Source organism: Acromyrmex echinatior, chromosome 9 (assembly GCF_024713525.1).
Source record: "Acromyrmex echinatior isolate Ae372 chromosome 9, ASM2471352v2, whole genome shotgun sequence".
NCBI classification, from domain to species: Eukaryota; Metazoa; Arthropoda; class Insecta; order Hymenoptera; family Formicidae; genus Acromyrmex; species Acromyrmex echinatior.
The window spans coordinates 4,543,695-4,566,931 of record NC_141860.1 but is presented as its reverse complement, the minus strand read 5'-3'; the positions used below and the strand labels follow the sequence as shown (position 1 = coordinate 4,566,931).

The window sequence follows — 23,237 nt, the reverse complement described above, 5'->3', positions numbered from 1 at the left end:
ATTAAAAATTTGATGTTTAAAATAATCATCAATTTTTCGTCTATTTAATTTATTAAATAAGTCGGTAAAGATTCGAGCTTTGACTGAGGTAATATAGGTTAAACATTAACTTCTTGTTTGTTTTTTACATTTATATTTTTAACATTAGAAAATTACAAATATTAATGATTAATTTATTATGTACGAAAGCCTCGCTCTCCCTCGCGTCAAGTGGATGCTATGTTGATGCAGTGAATGCGTGATTTGTACCGATAGAAAGTCGAAATTATTTTTACAATATCATATGAAGACTTATTCCTCGTCGCTTTCTGTAAAGTTCATTCGCAAAGTCTAGTTTGGTATCTTGTTGGAAATTCTTGTACAGGATCGGAATTAATCCCAAATTTTCTCGTCTTGCACCGAAAGTAATAATTTTGTCAATGAGTCAGACAATTATATGCTATATATTTTAAAATCAAGTTACGAAATTAATTTAGTAGTATACTTTAACATACAATTTTCGTCGTTTTTTTTGTTTTATTAAATGTTCTCCCACTAGTAACAATAATGTTAGTAATAGTACTATATCTTAATAACAATACGAATTTAATATTATATAATTAATGTATGGATATACATATAATGATTATTTTTTTTAATCCAAATTGTTAAGTAAATAAATTTAAGCTTTATGCAAATAATTTGCTTATTTTTCGATGATTGCTCTAACAAAAAAATATGATTACGAATGTATATATTTAATTTTTTAACTGTTATTTTAAAATCATTTTTAGGTATTGGAGACATCCCACCATTCCAGAATATTGTTAATTATTAATTTATATGTATATTATATACTTTTCTATGATAAAATACATGCAGATATATTACGAGATTATATTTAACAAATTTTGATTTTTGTCGATTTAGATAATTTTTTTATCAAAATACCTTATGTTCTTTTATCAATGATATCGTGATTACATGAATTTAATTAAAAATGTGTGGATACAAAAAATTCGAGCTAAGTCAAATGGATGCCTTTATATTAGCGAGGTATTAATAATTAAAATTTTGGGAAAATGCAGAAAAAAAAGATTGTTAAATATGTATATAATAACAAATTTTTCAGAAAACATACTTAGTTCTTTAAAATCTCGTTATTATCAAATTCGATTTATCTCGAACAGTGATACTCGAGATACTTTTGTATTCATACATATAAAAAATTATAATAATGCATGTATTTTATTACTATTAAATATATTCCTTCGTAATCACCATTCCATTAGAAAATCATTTTATCTTTTTATTTTTAATAAGAGATGATTTGTAGTAATGTGTGGCAGAACATATAATTTCCTCGCAAATTTTGATATTATATTAAAAATGCAATAAAAATGTAATTAAGATGCTATCAAAATTATTTCTATCATAAGTGATCTGAAAGATTTGTAATTCACATCCTTCTGTAATAAGACCGCTGGTGTTTGACGGATTGCTTAACTTTTTTTTTGCGAATGGATCTTATAAATTTGACGTGGAATCAGAATACATCAAGTTCGCTTTTCTATGAAGATTTTTTTCTTCTTTGTATCGGATACTAACTTTATCACAACGTGGAGGGACCTTGATCAAATTATCGGGATAATTATATTAAATGCGATGAAAGTCTTGTCGTAAATGTATTAATGACTTTTTATCGATATTAATAAGTTTTATAATATAATCGCAAGTTAATAATTAATAGTAAGTACGATCTAATTGTTGTTAGTATTTTCATTCCACATTTATCAATATTTCATTAAACATTGGTTTAGAAAATTTGTGTTATCGTATGTATTTTCGACATTTTCGTATAATACCTCATTACTAAATTTTGTTATTTGTGCTCCTATAATATAATTCTTATTATATTTCGAACAACATTTTTTATTATACATTGTATTGTAAATAATTATTGTATTATTAAAGGATTACAATAAAAGATTATATTAAAAAACTATGCAATGTAATTGTTAATTATTTTATTGTATTTCACTAGTCATAATGCAATATATATGATTTTAGCGAAATATAATAAAATAATTAAAAAAAAAGATATAAAATTAAAAAATAAATTTAAAATACTTACCTGCAAAAACCGACTAAATTTATTAGTAACTCGTTTTTTTACGGGGGAATATACTTACAAAGAAAAAAGGATTGCCATTAAAAATTGGCGGGAGTGGTGGAGGGTCTCTAAAGTTGATTCATTTTTATTCATATAAATTTTCTTCGCAATTTTAAATTAAATTTGGTTTACTTATACAATTAGAAGAGTTCTAACTTTATTCAAATTGCAAATTGTAAATATAATTATAAGAATAAGAATGGGGTAGAGAGCCTACAATCAGAGTGACGCCTTACGGGCATTACTTGTGATTGGTCCGCCATGTTTTAGCCATTCCCTCTAGTTTTTTAAACGCATTATTTTCTAAATTTTGAATTCATGCTAAAAAATACTCAAAAATTGTGACAAATTAAAAAAAGATAATAAATAAATATTGTATATAAATAAATATTGTATATGAAATAATAAAACTTTTTTACATATATTATTTATTATAAAATTTCATTTATTTTATTTCTTTTCAATTATATCATTGCATTGTGAGTCTAAATCAAATAATATAATAATTACGATATTTAATATATAATATTTTATGAAATGGTATATACATATATAATTTTTCTGAATTTTTGATTTCTTTTATATTATTACAGATGCATTTTGCTCCTAAAATGTAGGAACAGAGAATGGATAATAAACTAGCGCATTTAATAGCGCAAATAATGTGCAATAAATAACATTTGTATAAAGTAATGTGCAATATTACAAAATGTACAATATTGCAATACAAAATATTATATACAATATTGCAATACAAAATAAATGAAATTTTATAATAAATAATATATGTAAAAAAGTTTTTTATTATTTTATATACAATATTTATTTATTATCATTTTTTAATTTGTTACAATTTTTGAACATTTTTTAGAATTCAAAATTTAGAAAATAATGCGTTTAAAAAACTAGAGGGAATGGCGGACCAATCACAAGTCATACCCGTAACGCGTCACTCTGATTGTAGGCTCTCTAGTTTACACAACTCACGTTTTCACTAAACATCGCAAAGTCCCAGACATGGCGCTGATCAATCCCGATAGCGAATCGTTGTCTCGACTCTTATTATAGTTTATAGTGACTCTACAAATGCTGAAACGAACATAATACAGTAATCTTGATACAGCCAGTGTTTTGCAGTGTTTGCAAAAATGCTGTCAAAGTGTCAAATTTCAATTGTTTCGTGATATGATGTGTTTTATTAAAGACAAGTCGTTGATACAATATATAGAACACATCTGTATTGTATTGGGCGTTTTATTCAATTGATTTAGTGACTATCGCATAGCACACCGTCTAACATAGTCGAGATTGGGCCGATCGAGTGCCAAAACATCGGTTTTCATTAAAATGGCTGTCAAAGAGAGACAAAACGAAACCTCGTTCGACGAAATAGAATGGAATGTGGAAAACGAAATTCAACTTTTTTTTGCCATGAATGGACACAAGCCAGTTGGTAAGACGCAAAAACCGGTGATGAAAGGTTATGTTTACCCCTGTTTTCTATATTTATTTTTTCCAACGTAATTAATTTTAATTTCAGTTTAATTTATTCTCTGTTTTTTTTCAATTCGTAGACTTAGGAAAAGATAAAATATAAATTAAACCGAGATTAAAATGAATCTACATTGGTAGAAATAGATACTGAATGATTTCAATCAAATTGCTTGATTGGCAATTAAATAATTAAAACAAAATCTCTGTGTATAACGCATGGCTTTCTGCCAAAATTGTAGCGTCCGTAATATAAGTATATACATATTTTAAACAAAAAATTCTGTGTTAATAGAATACTACAAGTACTTGACAAGTTGATCACCAAGTTAATGAGAGTTTATTATTAATTAACAATTATGTTTTGCAACTGTGATTTTTATTATTGTTCAATTGTCAGGTATCAATAAATATTTCCATATGGTATGTATATGGGAAAAATTTCGTGCTGCTATTCATAAAGATGTTCCATTAAAAATAATTTGGGATCACTTGGAATCCATGTACGACCTTATGTCTTTGGTAAGTAACAACATATATAATAAAATCTGTATTCTAAAATGAAGTTATATCTAGCATCGTATTAGGATAAATAAATTCCTATAAAAACTTATTTTGAATATATAATATATTAATACAATATATTTGTGCATCTATATATATGTGTGTATGTGTGTATGTGTGTGTGTGTGTGTGTGTGTGTGTATGCGCGTGCGTGCGTATAGTGTGTGTAGTGTCCTGTAAAGATCAGAAGAATAGGGGAGATAATTTTGAAATGAAAATTTTAATATCAAAATGTTAAAAGAAAATATTTTTTTTAACATAATAAATATTAATAATTAGAATTATCAGTAATTATATCTTTACCTACATAATTTTTATATCGATGTATCAATATTTACAAGAGACAATTATATTGGAATTACCTTTCACTTTTAGCATTTTGCATTGTTTCATATTTGAATGTGCAAATTGATGGTATAATTCGCTAACTTTAAATATTTATAATTTATAATTCAAAAACTATTAGTCTTGACATTTTGATATTAAAATTTTCATCTTAGGAATCTCCCCTTAAGTGTTCCAGTTTTTGAGATATCTTTTTATATTTATTTATTTATGTATTGAATTTTTTGATAGGATGATATGGAAGGTTTACCTTTTCCTGGTCACGAGATAGATTTTTCCTTACCGGAGACTGAATTTGTGGGAAAGCCACGAAAAAAGGAAGAATTAGAGATAAAACTGAAAGATCAGAGGGATAAATACAAGGAAATTAAAAAAGAAAAAGACATCAAAGATAGTTCTAAGAAAGATAGCATGTTACGTGATTTTAAAGGAACCAAAGATGTGGAAAAGAAAAAAGAAGAGATTAAAAAATGTGTGAAAGAGGTAGATATAAAAAAGGATAAGTTTAAAGATGTGAAAGAGACAAGAAAAGAACATAAATCATCAAAAGGACGTTCAAAAGGGAAGGAGGATTCAGAAGAGAATGGTATTTTAATATTTGATTTTGATTATTATTTAGTATTTTTCTCTAACAGAATTGCACACACAAATTGTATTTTCGTTTCTTTTAAGCATCAAATGGAAAGAAGGAACGTAAAGAATCCGAATCGAGTCGCGAGCTTGCAAAAAGGATTCCAAAGAGACCAACCAGACAAAGTGTGGATAGTTCTTCTAAAGCTTCTTCCAGTCCACGCGATACACCTCCGCCAAAACGAAGAAGAATATAACAGTTGTTATAAATTAAATAGACATTGTTGCATGTCTAAGAACTTCAGTATATAATTCATATAATTCATATAACTCATCAATTATCACTATACAAGGCCAATATTATATTTGTCTATTTTTATAGCCAATTAATACGCTTGAAAAATTTTATACCTAAGGTAGACAATTATAATATGAGTCTATACTGTTTTTTAACGACATAAATGTACATATAGAAAATAAGTCGAATTTATAAAAAAAAAATTATATTATGCACTATAAATAAAATGCTATAAATAACTAAATATATCATTATATCTTTTTAAATAGCTTTACTTTTTAAGTGCCGAATACTTTATATTGGTTAGATTTCTGCTTTTAAGATTTATACACACATACTTTTGACATACATACATATATCTACTAAAAATGTAGAATTTTTATATTCCAATCTGAAGAATTATCTGAATTTCAGATTAATTTCACAGTTAAAAAAAGATATATAATTCTATTCTAACACTAAAAAGCAAACCACACACTAAAAAGGTACAAAAATGAATAGCAAAAATGCAAATATATTATATTAATAATCTTTAGATTGCAAATAAGAAGCGCTTAGTTTATAATTCATCGCTAGAGCTTACAAGCTGGATGAGGGAGGAGCATAATGACAACACCGTGAAACTTGTGGTTACCAGTCAAGATTTATTGTAAAAGGCGTGGAATTCTTATGTGTCAGGAATGTTTTCAAGAAAATGCGATCCTGTTCCGCGATCGGCAGCATTCTTTCGATCTCGAGAAGCACGTGGCAGGAGTGTCTGTTGTCGACGATCCACGATCTACGATCCTTGATTCATAATCCATGTGCAGGAGCGATCCACGTTCAGGAAATGCATATCTGCTGAAGTCCGGTAGTAGTAGTAGTAGTAGTAGTAGTAGTAGTAGTAATAGTAGTAGTAGCTGGCGACCGTTTTTTCTCGGCGTTAATAAAAACCTCACGTTATCGAAGTCTTCTCGCCTCGCGCTCGGACTCGAGTAAGGTTAGGAGGTCGCCCTCTCGTACCGGTCCCTTCACGTTCCTGATGATCTGCCGATTCTGCTCGCCCAGAAATTCTACTTTTACCTGGGTGCACTGCCCCTGCGAGCCAGTGCGACCCAGAACCTTGATTACGCGCGCCAAAACGACTGGTTTATCCATGATCTCTTTCTCACGTGGACTGTGACTCGAAAGAGATATCTAATGCAAATGGAAGAAGCACGTATAGACGAACCGCTTTTCTCCGTTCGATTTCCGGATTTCCGGTGAGTCGCTGCTATCCAAATACGTAATTTTTGAACGAAAATGGAATCACGCATAAGTTCACTTTTATTCGTAAAAATGAATGTGTCGAATGAAACAAAAGGATTAAATATTAATGAAATATTAGAAAATATTTGTTGTATATTATTGCAAGAAATTTATTGAATTTACTATGTTGTCTTTATTTATTCGAACGGAAAAAATAATGGTCTCTTTTATTTATGAGTAATAATAACAATTAAAACTACAATAATTTGTTCGCAATTTTTAATTAATTTTCTTTTTTATTAAAATGGTCGACATCTCGTTGAATTTTTCATTGTTAAAATATGATGTAAAGTCTTGTCAATATTAAATTATTAGTATTGTGAAATTTATTGAATTAAATTTTAAATATACTTATATACATCTATATCTTAACATTTTTATTAAAATTTTAAAATTTTTAATAAAATTTTTAACTGCTGGATAGAATTAACTGCTTGATGAAACTAATGCTGTTATATCTTTCATATGTGTTAAATTTCATCATATAGTTAAATATCTAAAAATATAAATCTAAAAAAATATCTAGAAATATAATTAAATATCTAGAATATATGGATAACGCATTTTATTTTTATTAGAATTATTCTCACAAAGGAGACGGAATAACGTATAAATCAAATAGTGCTGAGTGCAACGAATTGTGTGGAGCACAAAAATTATTGTGCTATTTTGTGTACATAATAAATATGTTTAAAATGATTCACAAAATAATTTACCTGTTTTTTTAAAAAGACGTTAATTAATTCTTTTTAATTTACCAAATTTTTTGTTATCATGATAAATCGTGTTAACCTAAGAAATTTAAAATTATTGAGAATACCAGTAACTTATTGGATTTAATATCTTTTTAAATGCGTCTGTTATGTCACAAGTTTTATTCATCTCGCTTAACAATTTCACGAGTGATAAATAATAGAATAATCAAATTACAATAAAATGTCGTTATATTTTGACACAAATACACTATTTCATAATTACTTAATATAATAGTAATTCATATAAATAACATCTTGATACTGTAGGCAACAATTAAGATGAGCTTCCTTAAGTCCCTCTTGGTATAGCTTTCACTGATTATCAGGAATCACTTAGAATGATTTATTTTTTTATTTATATTAACTCAAATACTTGCCAAAAATACTGCATTTCGCTATACCCATATACAGTGTGTCGCGTTTTTTTCTCGACTACAGGTTTCTTAGAAATTAAATTTGGGCTTTTTCGTATTGACAATCACATCTCACATTAAAAGTAACGTAAAATCAGAAGAATAAGGCTATTATTTCATTCACATTCCTGAACTTATAATTCATTACGAATTACTATAATCCTAGTTATAGAACCTGTAAGAAAAAGCGCACAATGCTTAAACAGTCTGTATAATCATCATTATCGATACTTTGAAAGACAGATTGTGATTATACATCTAAGTATAGTAGTGCCTCCCACGTATTAAATCATACTGAACAATGTATTAATAAAAAATGTTGCTCGTAAAATGTTTCATGATAGTATACAGAAAAACATAATTAATAATTTATTATATAAATTATATATTATCAAATTATTTGCGATCGCAAAGATTTCCTAAAAATTTTCTTTTCCAAAGAACATTTTATACATAATTTTTATGCATTATTTTTCAATTTAACTTAATTAAAATGTGATATATCCAATCAAAATGTTCCAAAATTCTTAGCACCAATATATGACTTATGGATTTTTCTCATATTTCATAGATATTCATAATAAATAAATTGCTGAACTATTTAAATCTCATTGTCGCAACAGTAATATATTCTATATCTTACGCAAATGTAAAAAATGCGTTATATCTCGCATTCATATTATTTTGTATTTATTTACTATTACAGAATAAATGTGGACACATATTGCACGTGTCGAATATAATACCTTAAAAATAAATTGAAAATCCAAGTCTTTTCACGTCTTTAACAAAATTCATACATATGCAATGTACATCTTTGAATCAACGTTTGAAATCGATATGGCTTAAGTGAATTCCATTTTTCGATATCATTCCATACGAGAAAATGTGCTTCATGTTATGTGCTGAAGTTTTCATTTTATCGAATGAACTCACAAAAACACATAGCAATTCTAGCAATCAAATTCAAGCTAATAAAAATTATACTGTTTTCCACTGATTCGAATGAATGCTTTGTTATATTGAAAATGGACCCTGACATATATATTTCAATTGCAATTACAAAAAGCTTTCATTGTAGCAACATAATTTTCACCATGAGGTATATATTTAGTATCACACAAATAACTTCTTACATTCATTCAAAGACTTGTTTTATTTTTAGTTTTCTTTTCCAGTTTCTTTTTTCTCAACAGTAATGTTGAAAGCTGGTGGAGGCTTCCAAACAAAAATATGTATCTACTTGAAGCTCTATAAACATTGACGAATTATGTGTTGAGACAACAATCGAGTATAATTTTTCTTTTTTCATTTTAGTGTCTCCGTCGTCAGTTCTATTACTTTCCAAAGCAATGTCCAATCGAAGGACATGGAAATGTGTTATTACATTGGATAATAAACTGTCGACATTAATATGCAACATTGAATGAGATAATCAGGCTAACAATATCCGCAATAATTTTACTGCCATAAGTTTGTGGAAAGGGTCTGCCCAGGTAGTGTGGCAGCAGCAGGCTTGCCTGTAGAGGCAAAATTCATATCGCCCAGAGACATCTGCGACATTTGTTGTGGCAACTGTAACATCATGAATTATGTCAAAAATAAGACTAATTTGACCTAATGTAAATCACAAAGTATTACAAAGTTTTGACAAAAATGTATTGTATATTCATATCTTGTAGAAATTATATATATATGATTATAAATTACATAAAGCATTTAAAATTTACTTGAGCGGTAAATGCAGTAGTTTGTTGTTGCTGTGCTGTTAAATTAAAGAAGGGATTGCTACCGGGAGCTGGTTGAATATTCTGTGTCAGCATTCCACTCCATCCATTATTACTAGCAATATTACTTTGTCCTAACTGCATCATCTGTGAAATCGGAGAAAAAAAATTCGAAGTATAAAAAGCATGAATAATTACAAACATATTTAGCAATATCATGTAAGAAATATTACATACCATTTGAGGTGGCATTGAGATAGCAGCATTAGGTACACCATTTAATTGATTCATTGGACCTATATGTAAACCTAAAGGATTGGCTGCTACAGCACCTATCGTGTTAGGATTTGCTATAATTTGATTTTGATTGACAGGTATCTGATTTGCGATCGGTATTTGCGTGGGAAGTTGACCGAGTTGACCCAACGAACTTTGTTGTCCAAATACACCCACATTAGGCATTTGCTGTTTATATGGTATAGAATGTTGAGGATACACTCCCCCTGAAATATATCATATTTAAAAAAATGTAATTTAATTATAAAATTTCATTAATGCATATATCATTTTTGTCTTACAATACAGTACCTGAGACACCATAAATAGCTGGTTGATGACTCGGAGTACCATATAATGCTAAAATACTGTCTTTTGTCATCTTGCTTTTTTCCTGAGGTAGCGGGGTCGGTTGATTAAAGAAGCTCTCCTCTTCACTTTTACTTGCAGTAGTAGTTGTTTTACTTCCATTAGAATCATTTCCAGTTAAAGCTACTGAAGCAGGTGGTGCAGACAAAAAGGAAGAAAATACATCGTCCCCAGAACCATTTACATTTGTTTGGTTAGTTGTTGGCGCATCTGTTAAAAACAACGTGAAATGTATCATATGTTAGAAAACATAATTCTATAAATTATTCAGAGTATATCATAATTCATACACAAGGAATGTACAATGCGGTTCTTTGTACAAGAAGCAACTTCTTCCTATCTCACAATTGTATTTTTGTTACAAGAAAAAGTTGCTTCTTGACAGAGAACCACATCATGAATTTCTGGGACATTCTGTACACATACCAAGACCTAAGAGATCAAGGATTGCAGAATCTTTTGTTCTGCCCAGTTTAGGACTGACGGAACTTCGAGGTTTTGGCAATTGAGGCACTACTTCCGGTTTTTTTACAGGGGGGAGTACAGTAGTCGTAGCTTCCGAATTTTCCTTTTTTCGTCTGCGTTGTCTTTCGGCTTCTTCATCAAGTTCTTTATCCCAATTTACCTATGAAAATTATTTATTAGTTAAAGCAATAAATATAATCTTTTCTGCAAACATATATAAAATTCAATGTGTGTATGTGTGTGTGTGTGTGTGTATGAAGTGTAAAGAAATTGATATTTTATTTTACATATATTATGCGCGCGCGCGCACGCGTAATTATGTAAAATAAAATATCAATTTCTTTACACATTAAACGTTTATTTATATATATATGTGTGTGTGTGTGTGTGTGTGTGTGTGTGTGTGTGTGTGTGTGTGTGTGTGTGTGTGTGTGTAAGATAATTATATATTAACAAGAGGAATATCAGATATGATTTAGTCTTCCCTATTTCATCCTAAAATTATAAAACGTGTTTCTCAAGCATTCATGAGAAAAAAGCATTAAAACATTTTCTTGTTATAGGAATGTAAAATTTTTTAATTATTTTTCTCATGAATACTTAAAAAGCATGTCCCATAATTTCAACTTCTATTATATATTATTATATTGTATATTAAATTCAGTCAAATTGGAGCAGGTGTTTGAAGGAATGTCTGGTGTTGGAAGGAACACTAAATGTAGCCTCCCTCTACTTAATAAATTTTATAAGAAAAAAGCGTGTTAAAAAATTTTACATTATCACTATATAAATTTGACGTTAAACTTGATAAATTTATTGAACTATTATACATATAAAATTCAACAAAATTGGAAGGAGCCAATGTCTGATGTTATAAGATAAATATTATAAATTAGGATATCAATATTATAAATTAGGATATCAAATATTAAATTAGGATATCAAATATTAAATTAGATAAATATTAAATTAGATAATCACATACTTTTGGTAAAGGAGGTGGCACCCATTCTCTAGCTATATATTTCTTATGTTCATATTTTGCCCGAATAAAACTTTCCAGACTACAATCCGTTTGAGGTCTTCGAAAACTATCTGGAAGATTGGCTTCATAGACTGCTCTAGCTCGAGAATTGCCCATTTGTTGTAAACTCTAGAAATTTTAACGAGATTCATTATGTAATTGAATTAAAAAAATATATGTAAAGCCTTAAAAAAATATTCAAAGATGAAGCTTATAAGAAAAATAATCTTAAATGTGATACAAAAAAATTATAAAAATAAAAAAGTAAAGTTTTTCCATAGAAAAGCAAATATTAAAAATTATTTACATCCATTTCTTTGTAAAAGATTAATTGCATTTCAGAATTGATGAGTATACATTTTTAATTGTTTTGATATAAAAGTTTAACAAATAAACAAAATCATCCTTTATTAAAAAACTATAAATCATATGTCTGCTACATACCACAACTTGTTCCGGCGTCCATGTATCTAAATTAACAGACTTGACTTTACTTATATGTACTCCAAGATTTCTATGAATACCAGCACATCGAATACACAAGAAAATTCCCAAATTCCAACTAGCCCATCTTGGTCCTGCAAAATGCAAATTCATTGAAAGTATAAATAATTCTTATCTCTCAAACATAAAGACTCCACTTAGACTCGCAAATACAATGATAAAATTTATCAATAAAAATGCTTCGTTGAGCTATCTAATATTCATGATTATTAATTATAAATTCTCAATGTTCGATGACATATCAAATCATATAATAGAGGCTTTTTTTTTTCATGAATCCTTAAAAGAAGACATAAAAACGAGCTCGTTTTTTAATTTTCGAGATGATAAGTGAAATGAACATGAAATTTGGAAGGACCATAATGATGTTATCGAATGATCAGCGTGCTGATAGGTATGTCATGCAGAAGTTAAAAATCCATAATATCTTAGCGCATTATACAGAATACGATTGCATTGCATAGGTCGTTTCATGATCGATATCGACGAGTCGAATCCAGGAACGAGCACACTTGGACGGCACAAAGTAAAGAACGCATACGAAGGATTCATCGAGGACGACTTCCCAAAGGGGAAACGCATTCATGTCATGGGTCAAGAAACAAACCTTTCGCGTCGCAGTCGACACAATACTTATTATCCTCGTCGCGAAGCATCTGCGTCAGCAGATTTTGACATTTCTCCTGGATCTGCTTGGCACGCTCCTTTTCGTGACGGGACGTCATTCTCGCTACTGACAGCGTCTTCGCGAAGGGATCGGGGACCACGCGCGACCGCGACACCCCGGTGTCGCCTCCCCGTGATAACGCTGGACAGGAGCGTGACACAACGGTACCACGTAGTGGATTTCGCACCGCGTTGATCCCATTGGCCCCGATGACAGTGCCGCGCGATTGCTATGGAATCATTGTGGCTGTAGGTAAATTTTGTTGTTATCCAACGGGAAAACTTATTAACTTACCGACCGATTGCAATTACCATTATTTAGGGTGGTATTCATAGTTCCGTTCTTATTTCAAGACTGTCTTAAGGCTACGTCACAGTATAACTACATAATTGTACCTACGTTCCAAAATATTTCTCTCTGAGCAATATTTTACTCTATATACTATATAATACGCATATTACGTGCACCAAATATTTCGAGTGTCAAAACAGGTCACATGATCAAAATTGATGCTTGGTATTTCGTCAATTTGGATCATGTGACCTGTTCTGAATGCTTGACGCTGAAAATGAGCGTCGAGCGTTAGCATGAAAAAGCATCTTAAGGCTGTGGTTAAAGTCTCGTAACAAATGCTTTGAAACGTTTGATGGAAAACAATTAGAAGAAAGAATTTTTCATTTAAAATAAGAAATTGCTTTCGAAAACTTATTTAAAATAAAAGAAAAGTTATTTTTCTATTTTAAATAAAAGTTATTCTGTATTTTAAATAAATTAATGTATTTTCGGTCCTATTTCTTCTTTTTTTTTATATTTTTAAATACAATAATTTCTTGTGAACTATTTCTTATTTAATATTTTAAATAAGTTCTTGGAACCTATTTTATATTTTTTATTTCAAATAAGTCGTATCAATTACTTTATCGACTCTCACGATTTTATATTTTAAATTTTTAAGTTTTTAAAATTTATTTTTTATTTTAAATAAGTTATATCGATTATTTTACCTGAGTATAAGATATTCCATAAGTGTTAATATTTTTATACAAGTTTTTTTATACAATATAAAATGTCTCTCGCTTTTGCTACTGCCGCCGGAAAAAATAGCGACTTTACTTACTTTGCTACTTACTTTGCTTAATGATTTCTTAAAAACGAATACCGGAAGCCATATTCAGACAAATTTCATATTATTCCTCGTGATATCAAGTTTTATGTTTCATTGCTTCAAAAAATTGTTAAGAAAAAGCTTTTTTTTACAGTGAATAAAAAGACCACTTTTGAATAAATTTTAAATAGGAATCCTATGCTTCAACTTTAAAGTGGAATATCTCGATTTTTAATCCCGCTCCGGGTATTGAGTTTTTAAATATATATATGTTTAGGACACTAAACAAGCTTTTTCTGTAAGTTAGAAAAATAAAAAAAAAATTGTTTTTTCGGAGAACGTCCTTAAGCCTTGTGTCCACGATGCTAGAAATCGATCCAAGATCTCGAATGAAGAAAGAATTAACCAATCGCAATGATCATGTGATCAAATTGTTCAAATGCGATTTGTCAATTCTTTCTCTGTCCAAGATCTCAGACCAATTTTTAGTATCGTGGACATTGGGCTTGATAGCGAAGTTTTTTGATGTATTCTTCCAGATCTAAAATCCTGATTGGATGATCTAAAAGAATACACCAATATAACAGCGAGCGTTCACTTAACTGTTGAGTCCGCTGAACGCAGCTATTGTCGCCGCACTCGATGAGCATGCATTTGGCGCAGCAAACCGGATGGATTCGCGCTTATTCAGCAATCTTTAAAAATTAATAACTTATTAACTTATTATGAAGTTTGCAAAAATGATAGTGAGCTTCATCAGTTTAATCTGTCACCAGCCCAGACAGCTAATGCAATTATTATATATGAGATACTCTATATATTTTGACATAACCTTATATTATAAAACATATTCACACATATTTATAATAATAGAGATATTGACATTGTAGAGATATTGACATTGTAGAGATATTGACATTGTAGAGATATTGACATTGACTAAATATTCAAGGATCTTTTGGGAAAACAAAAATCATATATGTTGATATATTATTAACGGCTAATAATATATTGTAATGGTACTCGTCGTATCGATAACTATAATAATTAATTAAACTGTAATCCCTACGAATCAACTGTATTTCAATCTGTACGTGGATGTAATATACAAAGTAAGTTAAAAATAACAATAATTAAATAGTTTATTTTTTTGTTAAAGTATATACACATACATATATATATATATATATATATGATTCTATTAATAAAAATTATTTTTTCCTACTCTTTCTATTTTTATGTTTAAAATATTATAACAATTTTGGAAGGCATTTTATTATAATTATTTGTTTTCTTTTTAATTAAAAATCGCAGACGTAAAACAAGTATTGTCATGAGATTCCTAAAGTTGTTACTAATAAATTTTGATATAATACTGACCATAAACATGGTCTTTTGTTTCAATGATAATTTAAAAATTATTCGTTTACCCAACAATGCGAAACCATTGCATTATAAGATTAATCTGATAATACCGCATCTCGAGGAAATCAACTCTGTCTTTTATGGTGAATCTACCATCGATATCATAATTTATCGTGCAACGAAAAACATAAGCTTACACTCAAGAGGATTAGAAATAAATGAAATAGAGACAACATTGGTCGAATTCAAGGAACACAATTCTTATACATTTTATAAACCGATAAAACATTTTTATGACAATGTAACGAATATTTTAACACTTTATTTCGAGAATACATTATTTGAGGGAATTTACAGTCTTAATATGAAATTTTCTGGCATTATATTTGAGACTGATCTTGGAAACAGAGGTTTTATGAAATTTCCGTACACAAATGAAGAAAAAAAAACCGGCATGTAAGTTAATATCAAAATATGAAAAATATGTTTACAATGTCTGACATGAGCAGAAATTTATTGACATTTAAGATATTTTTAACCTTAACTTTAGCTATATACATTTTTTTTATCCTTAATATACACATTTAAGTCTCTGGGATCCCATCCATATTTGTTACCGTAAAACTGCCGTAAAAATGGATATATTTTAATTATTTTTTTTTGTGATCAATGGAGAATTAATTAAGGAATAAGTCCATGATGTGTAAAAGTCGATAGAATTAAGGAACTCCGAGATATATCCCTATAAAAATCACGTCACACAATTGCATGATGAAATCATGTAATTAAAACATGTAAATAACGTAACGGATTGTTCCAAATCAGTGATTTTAAAATTACGTATTTTGAAAAGTCATATAATATTATGTTCTTTTTTCTTCTACATCCATCGGTCAATTCTTTAAAATTTGATAACTAAAATCACATGATGGATTAAATTATTTGTAATATCATATGATTTTTCAAATTACATTGATTTACACATTGTGACATGATTTTTTTCAAGGGATAGGTTTAAAGAAAAAAAAAAGTTTAGAAACACAAAAAAATTTCGATTTAGCAAATTGCATTGAAGTTTCCGAGACCCCAGAAACGTATAACTAGAGTTAAATTATAGAATGGCTGCAACATATTTCGAACCGAATGGAGCTAGGCAAGTATTTCCGTGTTGGGATGAGCCAGAGTTGAAAACTATTTTCAACATTTCTGTAATGCATCATCAGAAATATTTAGTATTGTCAAATATGGAAATACAAAAACAAGTGATGGGAAAAGATGACATGATACAGACATGTTTTGACTTCACTTCTCCAATGCCTACTTATCTTGTAGTGATTGTTGTAATCCCCAAATGTGATTTTTACCATCGTTCCAACTATAATCAGACTGTCAATATATGGTGTAGTCCGTCTTTGTTATCGCAAGTAACATTTATTTACAATATTACTGAAAAAGTCGTGCCATTTATGATTCAATATACCAATAAATCCGAGGAAATATCGAAAATGGATCATGTTTTGATACCGAATTTTCCAGTTGACAGTATGGAAAATTGGGGACTCATCACTTACAAGTAATATATATTTTAATTAAAAAGAAGTTAATGATACTATTAAAGCTATAGCAAACGTTTTTTTAATATTCGAAATTTAGTAATTAAAAAACAGTATTATGAATAATGTAATTATTCAGGAATATTTTAGATTATATATATTCATAATAGGAATATTTTATATAATTATATTATTCTATGTTTCAGTGAATTTGATGCTATTTATAATGATAATAAACATTCAATATATAAGAAAATAAAAGTAGCAAAAATAGTAACACATGAACTTATACATCAATGGTTTAATTTGGTTACTCCAATTTGGTGGTCTTACTTGTGGTTAAAAGAGGGATTTGCTACCTTCTTAGAATCGTACATCATTGACAAGGTTATTTAATATTTATAACATGTATACATATAATAAAAGACAAAGATTACATAGCTTAATTATTGCAAAATAAAGAACTTGAAATATATTTTAAATTAAGAATAAGTTCAATGCCAATATAAAATTAGTACTATATTTTTATACAATATATCAAGATGATACTGAATACATAATAGCTTGTTATTTAATTAGAATTCCATAAAAATCGTAACTATTCATAATAGTTATAACAAATAATTAGGTTTAAAGATATTTTAATACAAATTCATATTGAAAGTTAACCCTAGTTGTAACACACTCTCTGGGATCCCATCTATATTTCTTCTGTAACTTCTGTAAAAATGGATATATTTCAATTAACTTTTTTTCAATCGATGAAGAATTAATTAAGAAACAAATCTTTATAATGTGCAAAATTCGATAGAATTAAGAAGCTTCGAGATACATAGGCTCCAAGAAAAAGAAAAATACGAAAAAATCTTGATTTAATAAATTGCATTGAATTTATGGAACCCCAGTGTGTATTGCTAGAATTAATATTCTGTTTTTTATATTTAAATATTAGTATATGGGAATAGTAAGAATAATGCAATAGTTTAATTAGAAAATTTTACTCTATCATAATCAATATTTAGAAAATAATTTAATAAAATAATAAAATTCAACATTGTAGGTTTTTATATCTTGAATTAATTTTTATATTGAGTAATTTCCAACATTTTCAGAAATAATTAAACTATGCTTGCCTTGAAGACGATTTAATATGAAAAAGATAATAGAATTTGTAGGTATTATGAAAAAGCAAAATAACGAAGTTGAAGTGACGACAAATGATTATTTTAATTTCTAATGTAAAAGCTTTCTTCAAATTTTGTATATTGAGTCACATCAAAGAATTTTTTTCTTTAGATTTTTGAAGGTTGGCGAATGATGGATCTTTTTATGATTTGGGCCTTACAAACTTGTTTGACGATAGATGTTGGCTCATTGAACTCTGTCACATTGAAACTGAACAGTACTTTTGATGATATGTCGCAGTATTCTATTGAACTTTATGGAAAAGGTAAAAACGTAAAGATGCACAATAAAATTATATTATTCGCAGACTTCTTATGTATATGTAATACACAAAAGATAAAAGAGAAGATTAAAGGAAATAAAATCTTCTTTTCACACAATACATATATTTATGTAATATACGTATATAAAGTATTATATGTTTACCTTGGATCTCAATTTTATATGTACTTTAAACACACCTACTTTAAATGTTAATTGGTGTTTTATTGTACAATGTATTGTAGCTCCAGTTTTATTACGCATGTTACATCATATGGTTACTGATGAGGTATTCCAAAAGGGTCTAATCACGTATTTGGACAAGAAGTAAGTGTTTATAATATAGTCTAACGCATGTAATTAATATTTATTATAATTATTAAATATAATAATAAATATAATAATGCTTTTTGTATTCATGTTGAGAAGTATTGTATTTTATCAGAAACATGAATTTAGGTTCCCAATATCACATTGCTATTAAATTTAATTACTACAATGAGTTAATCACTTTTATTAGTCGATATAGCTCAACCACTCCGGATGATTTGTGGAGCGCCATGCAAAGTGCTCTCGACAAATCTGATGTCTGGCACGACGGTTACAGAATAAAAGAAGTGATGGATACATGGATAAACCAAAACAGTTATCCTGAGGTGGATGTGCAGCGAATAAGCAGCGAAACTAAGGACATAATGACATTTTCTCAAAAATGTATTTACAAACAAGAAACTAATAAATGTATTAATAATACATGTATTAATAATACGTGTATCAATGAATGGTACATACCCTTAACTTTCGCTACGAGATCCAATCCGGATTTTTCCAATACTGTGCCCAAAGCCTGGTTACGACCAAATAAAACGTCCATCCGCCATCTACTTAAACGAGAAGATTGGATTATTGTCAATATACAACAAACTGGTAAGAATGCTTCAATAAATTAATTGGTTTTATTTTATTGTAACGTAGGCTTTACATCATTCTCTGTACATATATTTTTTAAGGAAGGACAAAAATAGGGCTTTAAATCCGCGTTTGAATTTTCTATTTTCGACACGCAAATTTTCTTAATTTTTTAATTTCTTAATTTACATATGAAATTAAAAGTTTTTTGCAATATCTTTGTCTTACTTTGAAAAGCTACAATTTGATGAATCATCATCAAATATTTCCAAAGTTTTGGTCAGAAACTGTATATTTCAATAGATTTAATTTAAAAAAACTTTGTAATAAGTATAACGAATAATTTAACAGGATACTATCGTGTCACTTATGATATCTCTAATTGGCAAAAAATTTCATATTATTTAAATTTTGAGAATTACACGAATATACACTTTCTTAATCGTATTCAAGTCATCAGCGATTTATTTGCCTCTGTGCTGAATGAACAAATAAGTGGATCCGTCTTCATTAGTCTTATAAAATATCTAAATCGAGAGAAAGATATTGTGGTATGGCATTCATTGTTCCCAATTATACAACGATTGTGGAAATATTTTTTCCTGCCAGAGGCCGCACATATCAAGGTAGACGAATAGATTCATAAAAGGGATAAAGACATATATATTTTGTAGTATTAAGCCAAACCTATAATGGCATAAATGTATAGTTATAAGTAGTTGTAAGAATTCTTCAATCACAGTTGGATATTTTCTTCGTATTCAATTGTAACTGATCGGTTCTTACAACTGTAACTACGTTTACGCAAAATTGAATGCAGATATATTCAATAATTTTCGTACAAAAGAATGTATTGGGTTAAGTAATGAATAAAAAGTAATTTTGTATTTTTAGATTCAAATGTCACCTAAAAATACGAAGTTACTTTTTACTTAATCCAATAATACATATATTGATAAAGCAAAATATATATATATAGAGGATTATATATTTTTACAATTACTATTAAACCATTACAATATATCAATACATGATTTGATGATTCTTAGACAATCATGACGTCACTCCTTGGCAGTTTTCTTCAGAAAATAGGCTTCTCAGAAAGTTTTCATGATGACGATATGATAAAACTGACAAGGCTAGATACTATAGAATGGGCATGTACTCTCGGTGAGCGGTATTGCAGGAATGAGGCAGCCATCAAATTAAGCGAACATCTCATGAATCCTAATATTTACAAGTAATTTTTCTTACGATTACGATTCTTTCGTAAATTATCTCTATTTTATAATATGCACATGTCCGCATATGAACGTATAGTTGATTCTTTAAAATTTTTTAAAATCATCGATATCAAATATTTTCCTTATTGTTTCCTTTCAAGCCATTTTTATTCAAATAAGGTAACTCACAAAATAGCAGCAGAAAAAGCATGTTGCAGCTATTGTAAGGCACATTCAGTAAGTCATTAATAATCAAAAGTTAGAAGCTATAAATTAACCAATCATATATTACGTTTACATGGCTCGAATTACGTCAAAATTATAATATCGATATTATGAAGCTGGTCAATCATAATTATTCCTCTGAAGAATGAATGTGATTGATCAGTTTCATAACACCAATGTTATAACTTCGACGTAAATCGATCCATATAAACGTCATAATCGCGAATGTGAAAAGATTAATTAATTATGATTTTTAGCTTTTGATTTCTGATTTATTACTAATGGCTTATTGTGGATTGTGTGTGAGATTCTTTAATGTAATTGTTTTATACACTTAGATCTGTAAGAAATTAAAGATAAAAAATCAATTATATCAAAAGAATCTTTATCACAGTTAGAAAAGTGCTTTTTTTGCTGAACGCCTAATGAATATATCGTTGAGTATAAGATAAAATATCTAATAAATTAACTAGCATTATAATTGAGTTTCTTTTATTTATGTTTAATTTGTAACACTGTAATATAATCAAATAGTGATGTGGCGAAGTGAAGTAATGATTACTTAATAAAAGAATATAAAAATACGAATCTTGATAAAATAAAAAGTCCGCTATATGTATGGAATGTATCATTTCTTGATAGATATATACGTATTTTAGATTTCCTCAATGGACGCAAAAATTTATGTATTGTACTGGTTTGATGACAGCCAATAGAACTACTTGGGATAAAACATTGATATTATATCAATATAAAAATTTAAAAAAAAAAAAATTGGAAAACAATTTAAAGGAATATCAAACGAGAGAAAGATTTGTAAAACTCTTATTAAAAGGATTGAGTTGCGCTGAAGATTCTAATATCATTATCAACTTTTTAAATATTACAGCATTCAATCCTACATTATTTAACGAAAAGGAGCGTTATTTTGCCGTCCTGTGTATTCTTGAGAATCATTCGCGCAACAATTTGATCCTTGACTACATATTAAACAATTTTGAGACTGTAAAACCTAGGTAATAACATTTCTCGTGGTAAATATACTGTCTTCTTAATTACAAAATTTGCTTAATAAAGGTATTATTTTGTTTTATAGGTCAATGACTATAACTGCATTAGTAACAATTATTCTTTCGAATGTTTATTCTTATCAACAAATTTACACGGTAAATTTTATGATTCTGGATTTACGTATATATTAACTTAATATTGACTATCAATAATGTTGCTATAGTCCGATTTAAATGAAAACCGTTTGTCATGCGGAAGTATAATTTAACGCAACTTTAGATAAGTCAATTAATATTAATAGATTTAATTATGTTTGTATCTTTAAATTAAGTACTTGCATTTTGAGATAAATCTTTTTCTAAAATCGAATAATGTGCTTGTGCATTAAACTATAAATTGAATTTTTATAATTAACGAATTAATATTAGACCGATGTTAATTAAAAAATGTTGAGAAAATTTTTAGAAAATCATCAAATCATAAATTAATTATTTCGAATACATATGTGTATATATCCAAAAGACATGTATACATATAAAGTTTGATAATTAACGATAAAACTTTCGCATAAGGATTGAGCAAACTAAATTAAATCGAAAAGTCCTCTACTATTTTACAATTTTTGCAATAGTTAACAAATTATTAATTATTAAATATCGCTGAATATTGGTTTTCAATAATTTTTTATTCGAGTACTATCAACTTTACAGAGAAACAGCAGGTGACAAAAATTGTTTATTTTCTTCTCATAGAATTTCGATTCGACTCTAAGAATTTTCTCAGAATTTCAGTCGCATTTTTTCATATTGATAAAAATAGTTGTCAATATAAAAAAAAATGTAATAAAGAAAAGGTTGATAAAAAATTCTGAAAAAATTCTTAGAACTCTATAAAAAGAAAATAAACAATTTTTGTCTATTGATGTTTTTCTATAAAGTTGATAATAAAATATTATTGAAAACCAATATTCGATGATTTTTAGTAATTGATATTTTGTTTACTATCACGAAAATGTTAAAATAATACAGAACTTTTTAACTCAGTGCGCTCTACCTCTATGCGACAGTTTTATCATTACTCATTAAACTCCCTGTATAAAAGACAATTTTTTTCTAGTATATATATATATATATATATATGTATACTTCAGCAATAAACAATTAAGTTAAATATATTATTTGTGCTTAATATATATTTATTTGTTAAAGTTATGTTAAATTAAAAACTATATTTTATCGAAAATTATGAAATATATAAATAAACTACTAATTATTAAACTTCTCGAATTACAATCTGTTTCAGGTAAATGAATTCGCCAAAAATAATATTCAAGATACATACATTTTGAATAAAATTCAAATAATGATAAACAAACGTAGAGATATACTAAAGGAAAGCATAGACACGTTTAACAGACAATTTAATTAGTATAGGGATCGGATTTAATCGTCCAAAAGAAAATATATTATAAAATATATATTTACTCACAGAAC

The 23,237-nt window shown here is 28.2% G+C and overlaps 4 protein-coding genes across 4 annotated transcripts; 2 read left to right on the top strand and 2 right to left on the bottom strand.

The window, feature by feature from the left end:
• Positions 1–3,143: 3,143 nt before the first annotated feature.
• On the top strand, positions 3,144–6,606 carry MrgBP (MRG/MORF4L binding protein). The gene is made up of 4 exons (XM_011060660.2): positions 3,144–3,605; positions 4,044–4,165; positions 4,784–5,138; positions 5,225–6,606. The coding sequence occupies exons 1-4, from the start codon at positions 3,500–3,502 to the stop codon at positions 5,377–5,379; spliced, it is 738 nt and encodes a 245-aa protein (XP_011058962.1). The 5' UTR covers positions 3,144–3,499; the 3' UTR covers positions 5,380–6,606.
• LOC105148757 (small ribosomal subunit protein eS28) lies at positions 6,045–6,557 on the bottom strand. Its single transcript, XM_011060661.2, has one exon. It carries the CDS (start codon positions 6,555–6,557, stop codon positions 6,360–6,362), a length of 198 nt encoding a protein of 65 aa, XP_011058963.1. The 3' UTR covers positions 6,045–6,359.
• A 1,027-nt stretch (positions 6,607–7,633) lies between the features above and the next one.
• Positions 7,634–13,117, bottom strand: LOC105148760 (stromal membrane-associated protein 1). The gene is made up of 8 exons (XM_011060666.2): positions 12,848–13,117; positions 12,181–12,314; positions 11,698–11,865; positions 10,674–10,872; positions 10,191–10,457; positions 9,840–10,105; positions 9,606–9,749; positions 7,634–9,450 (listed from the first exon to the last, which is right to left on the bottom strand). The coding sequence occupies exons 1-8, from the start codon at positions 12,963–12,965 to the stop codon at positions 9,337–9,339; spliced, it is 1,410 nt and encodes a 469-aa protein (XP_011058968.1). The 5' UTR covers positions 12,966–13,117; the 3' UTR covers positions 7,634–9,336.
• Positions 13,118–13,132: 15 nt separating this feature from the next.
• On the top strand, positions 13,133–23,228 carry LOC105148759 (thyrotropin-releasing hormone-degrading ectoenzyme-like). The gene is made up of 11 exons (XM_011060665.2): positions 13,133–15,833; positions 16,495–16,950; positions 17,137–17,317; positions 18,227–18,380; positions 18,622–18,703; positions 18,897–19,303; positions 19,637–19,911; positions 20,335–20,525; positions 21,393–21,749; positions 21,830–21,899; positions 23,047–23,228. The coding sequence occupies exons 1-11, from the start codon at positions 15,346–15,348 to the stop codon at positions 23,170–23,172; spliced, it is 2,787 nt and encodes a 928-aa protein (XP_011058967.2). The 5' UTR covers positions 13,133–15,345; the 3' UTR covers positions 23,173–23,228.
• Positions 23,229–23,237: the final 9 nt, after the last annotated feature.

Excerpts from the sequence above, each read along its gene's own strand:
- MrgBP (XM_011060660.2), top strand. The coding sequence starts at position 3,500 with ATGGCTGTCAAAGAGAGACAAAACGAAACCTCGTTCGACGAAATAGAA. Across the intron at positions 4,166-4,783 it reads TGTACGACCTTATGTCTTTG|GATGATATGGAAGGTTTACC; the intron begins GTAAGTAACAAC and ends ATTTTTTGATAG. Across the intron at positions 5,139-5,224 it reads GGAGGATTCAGAAGAGAATG|CATCAAATGGAAAGAAGGAA; the intron begins GTATTTTAATAT and ends GTTTCTTTTAAG.
- LOC105148757 (XM_011060661.2), bottom strand. The coding sequence starts at position 6,557 with ATGGATAAACCAGTCGTTTTGGCGCGCGTAATCAAGGTTCTGGGTCGC.
- LOC105148760 (XM_011060666.2), bottom strand. The coding sequence starts at position 12,965 with ATGACGTCCCGTCACGAAAAGGAGCGTGCCAAGCAGATCCAGGAGAAA. Across the intron at positions 9,750-9,839 it reads TCTCAATGCCACCTCAAATG|ATGATGCAGTTAGGACAAAG; the intron begins GTATGTAATATT and ends CCGATTTCACAG. Across the intron at positions 9,451-9,605 it reads CTACTGCATTTACCGCTCAA|TTGCCACAACAAATGTCGCA; the intron begins GTAAATTTTAAA and ends ATGATGTTACAG.
- LOC105148759 (XM_011060665.2), top strand. The coding sequence starts at position 15,346 with ATGAGATTCCTAAAGTTGTTACTAATAAATTTTGATATAATACTGACC. Across the intron at positions 16,951-17,136 it reads TGGGGACTCATCACTTACAA|TGAATTTGATGCTATTTATA; the intron begins GTAATATATATT and ends TCTATGTTTCAG. Across the intron at positions 18,704-18,896 it reads ATCACGTATTTGGACAAGAA|TCGATATAGCTCAACCACTC; the intron begins GTAAGTGTTTAT and ends CACTTTTATTAG.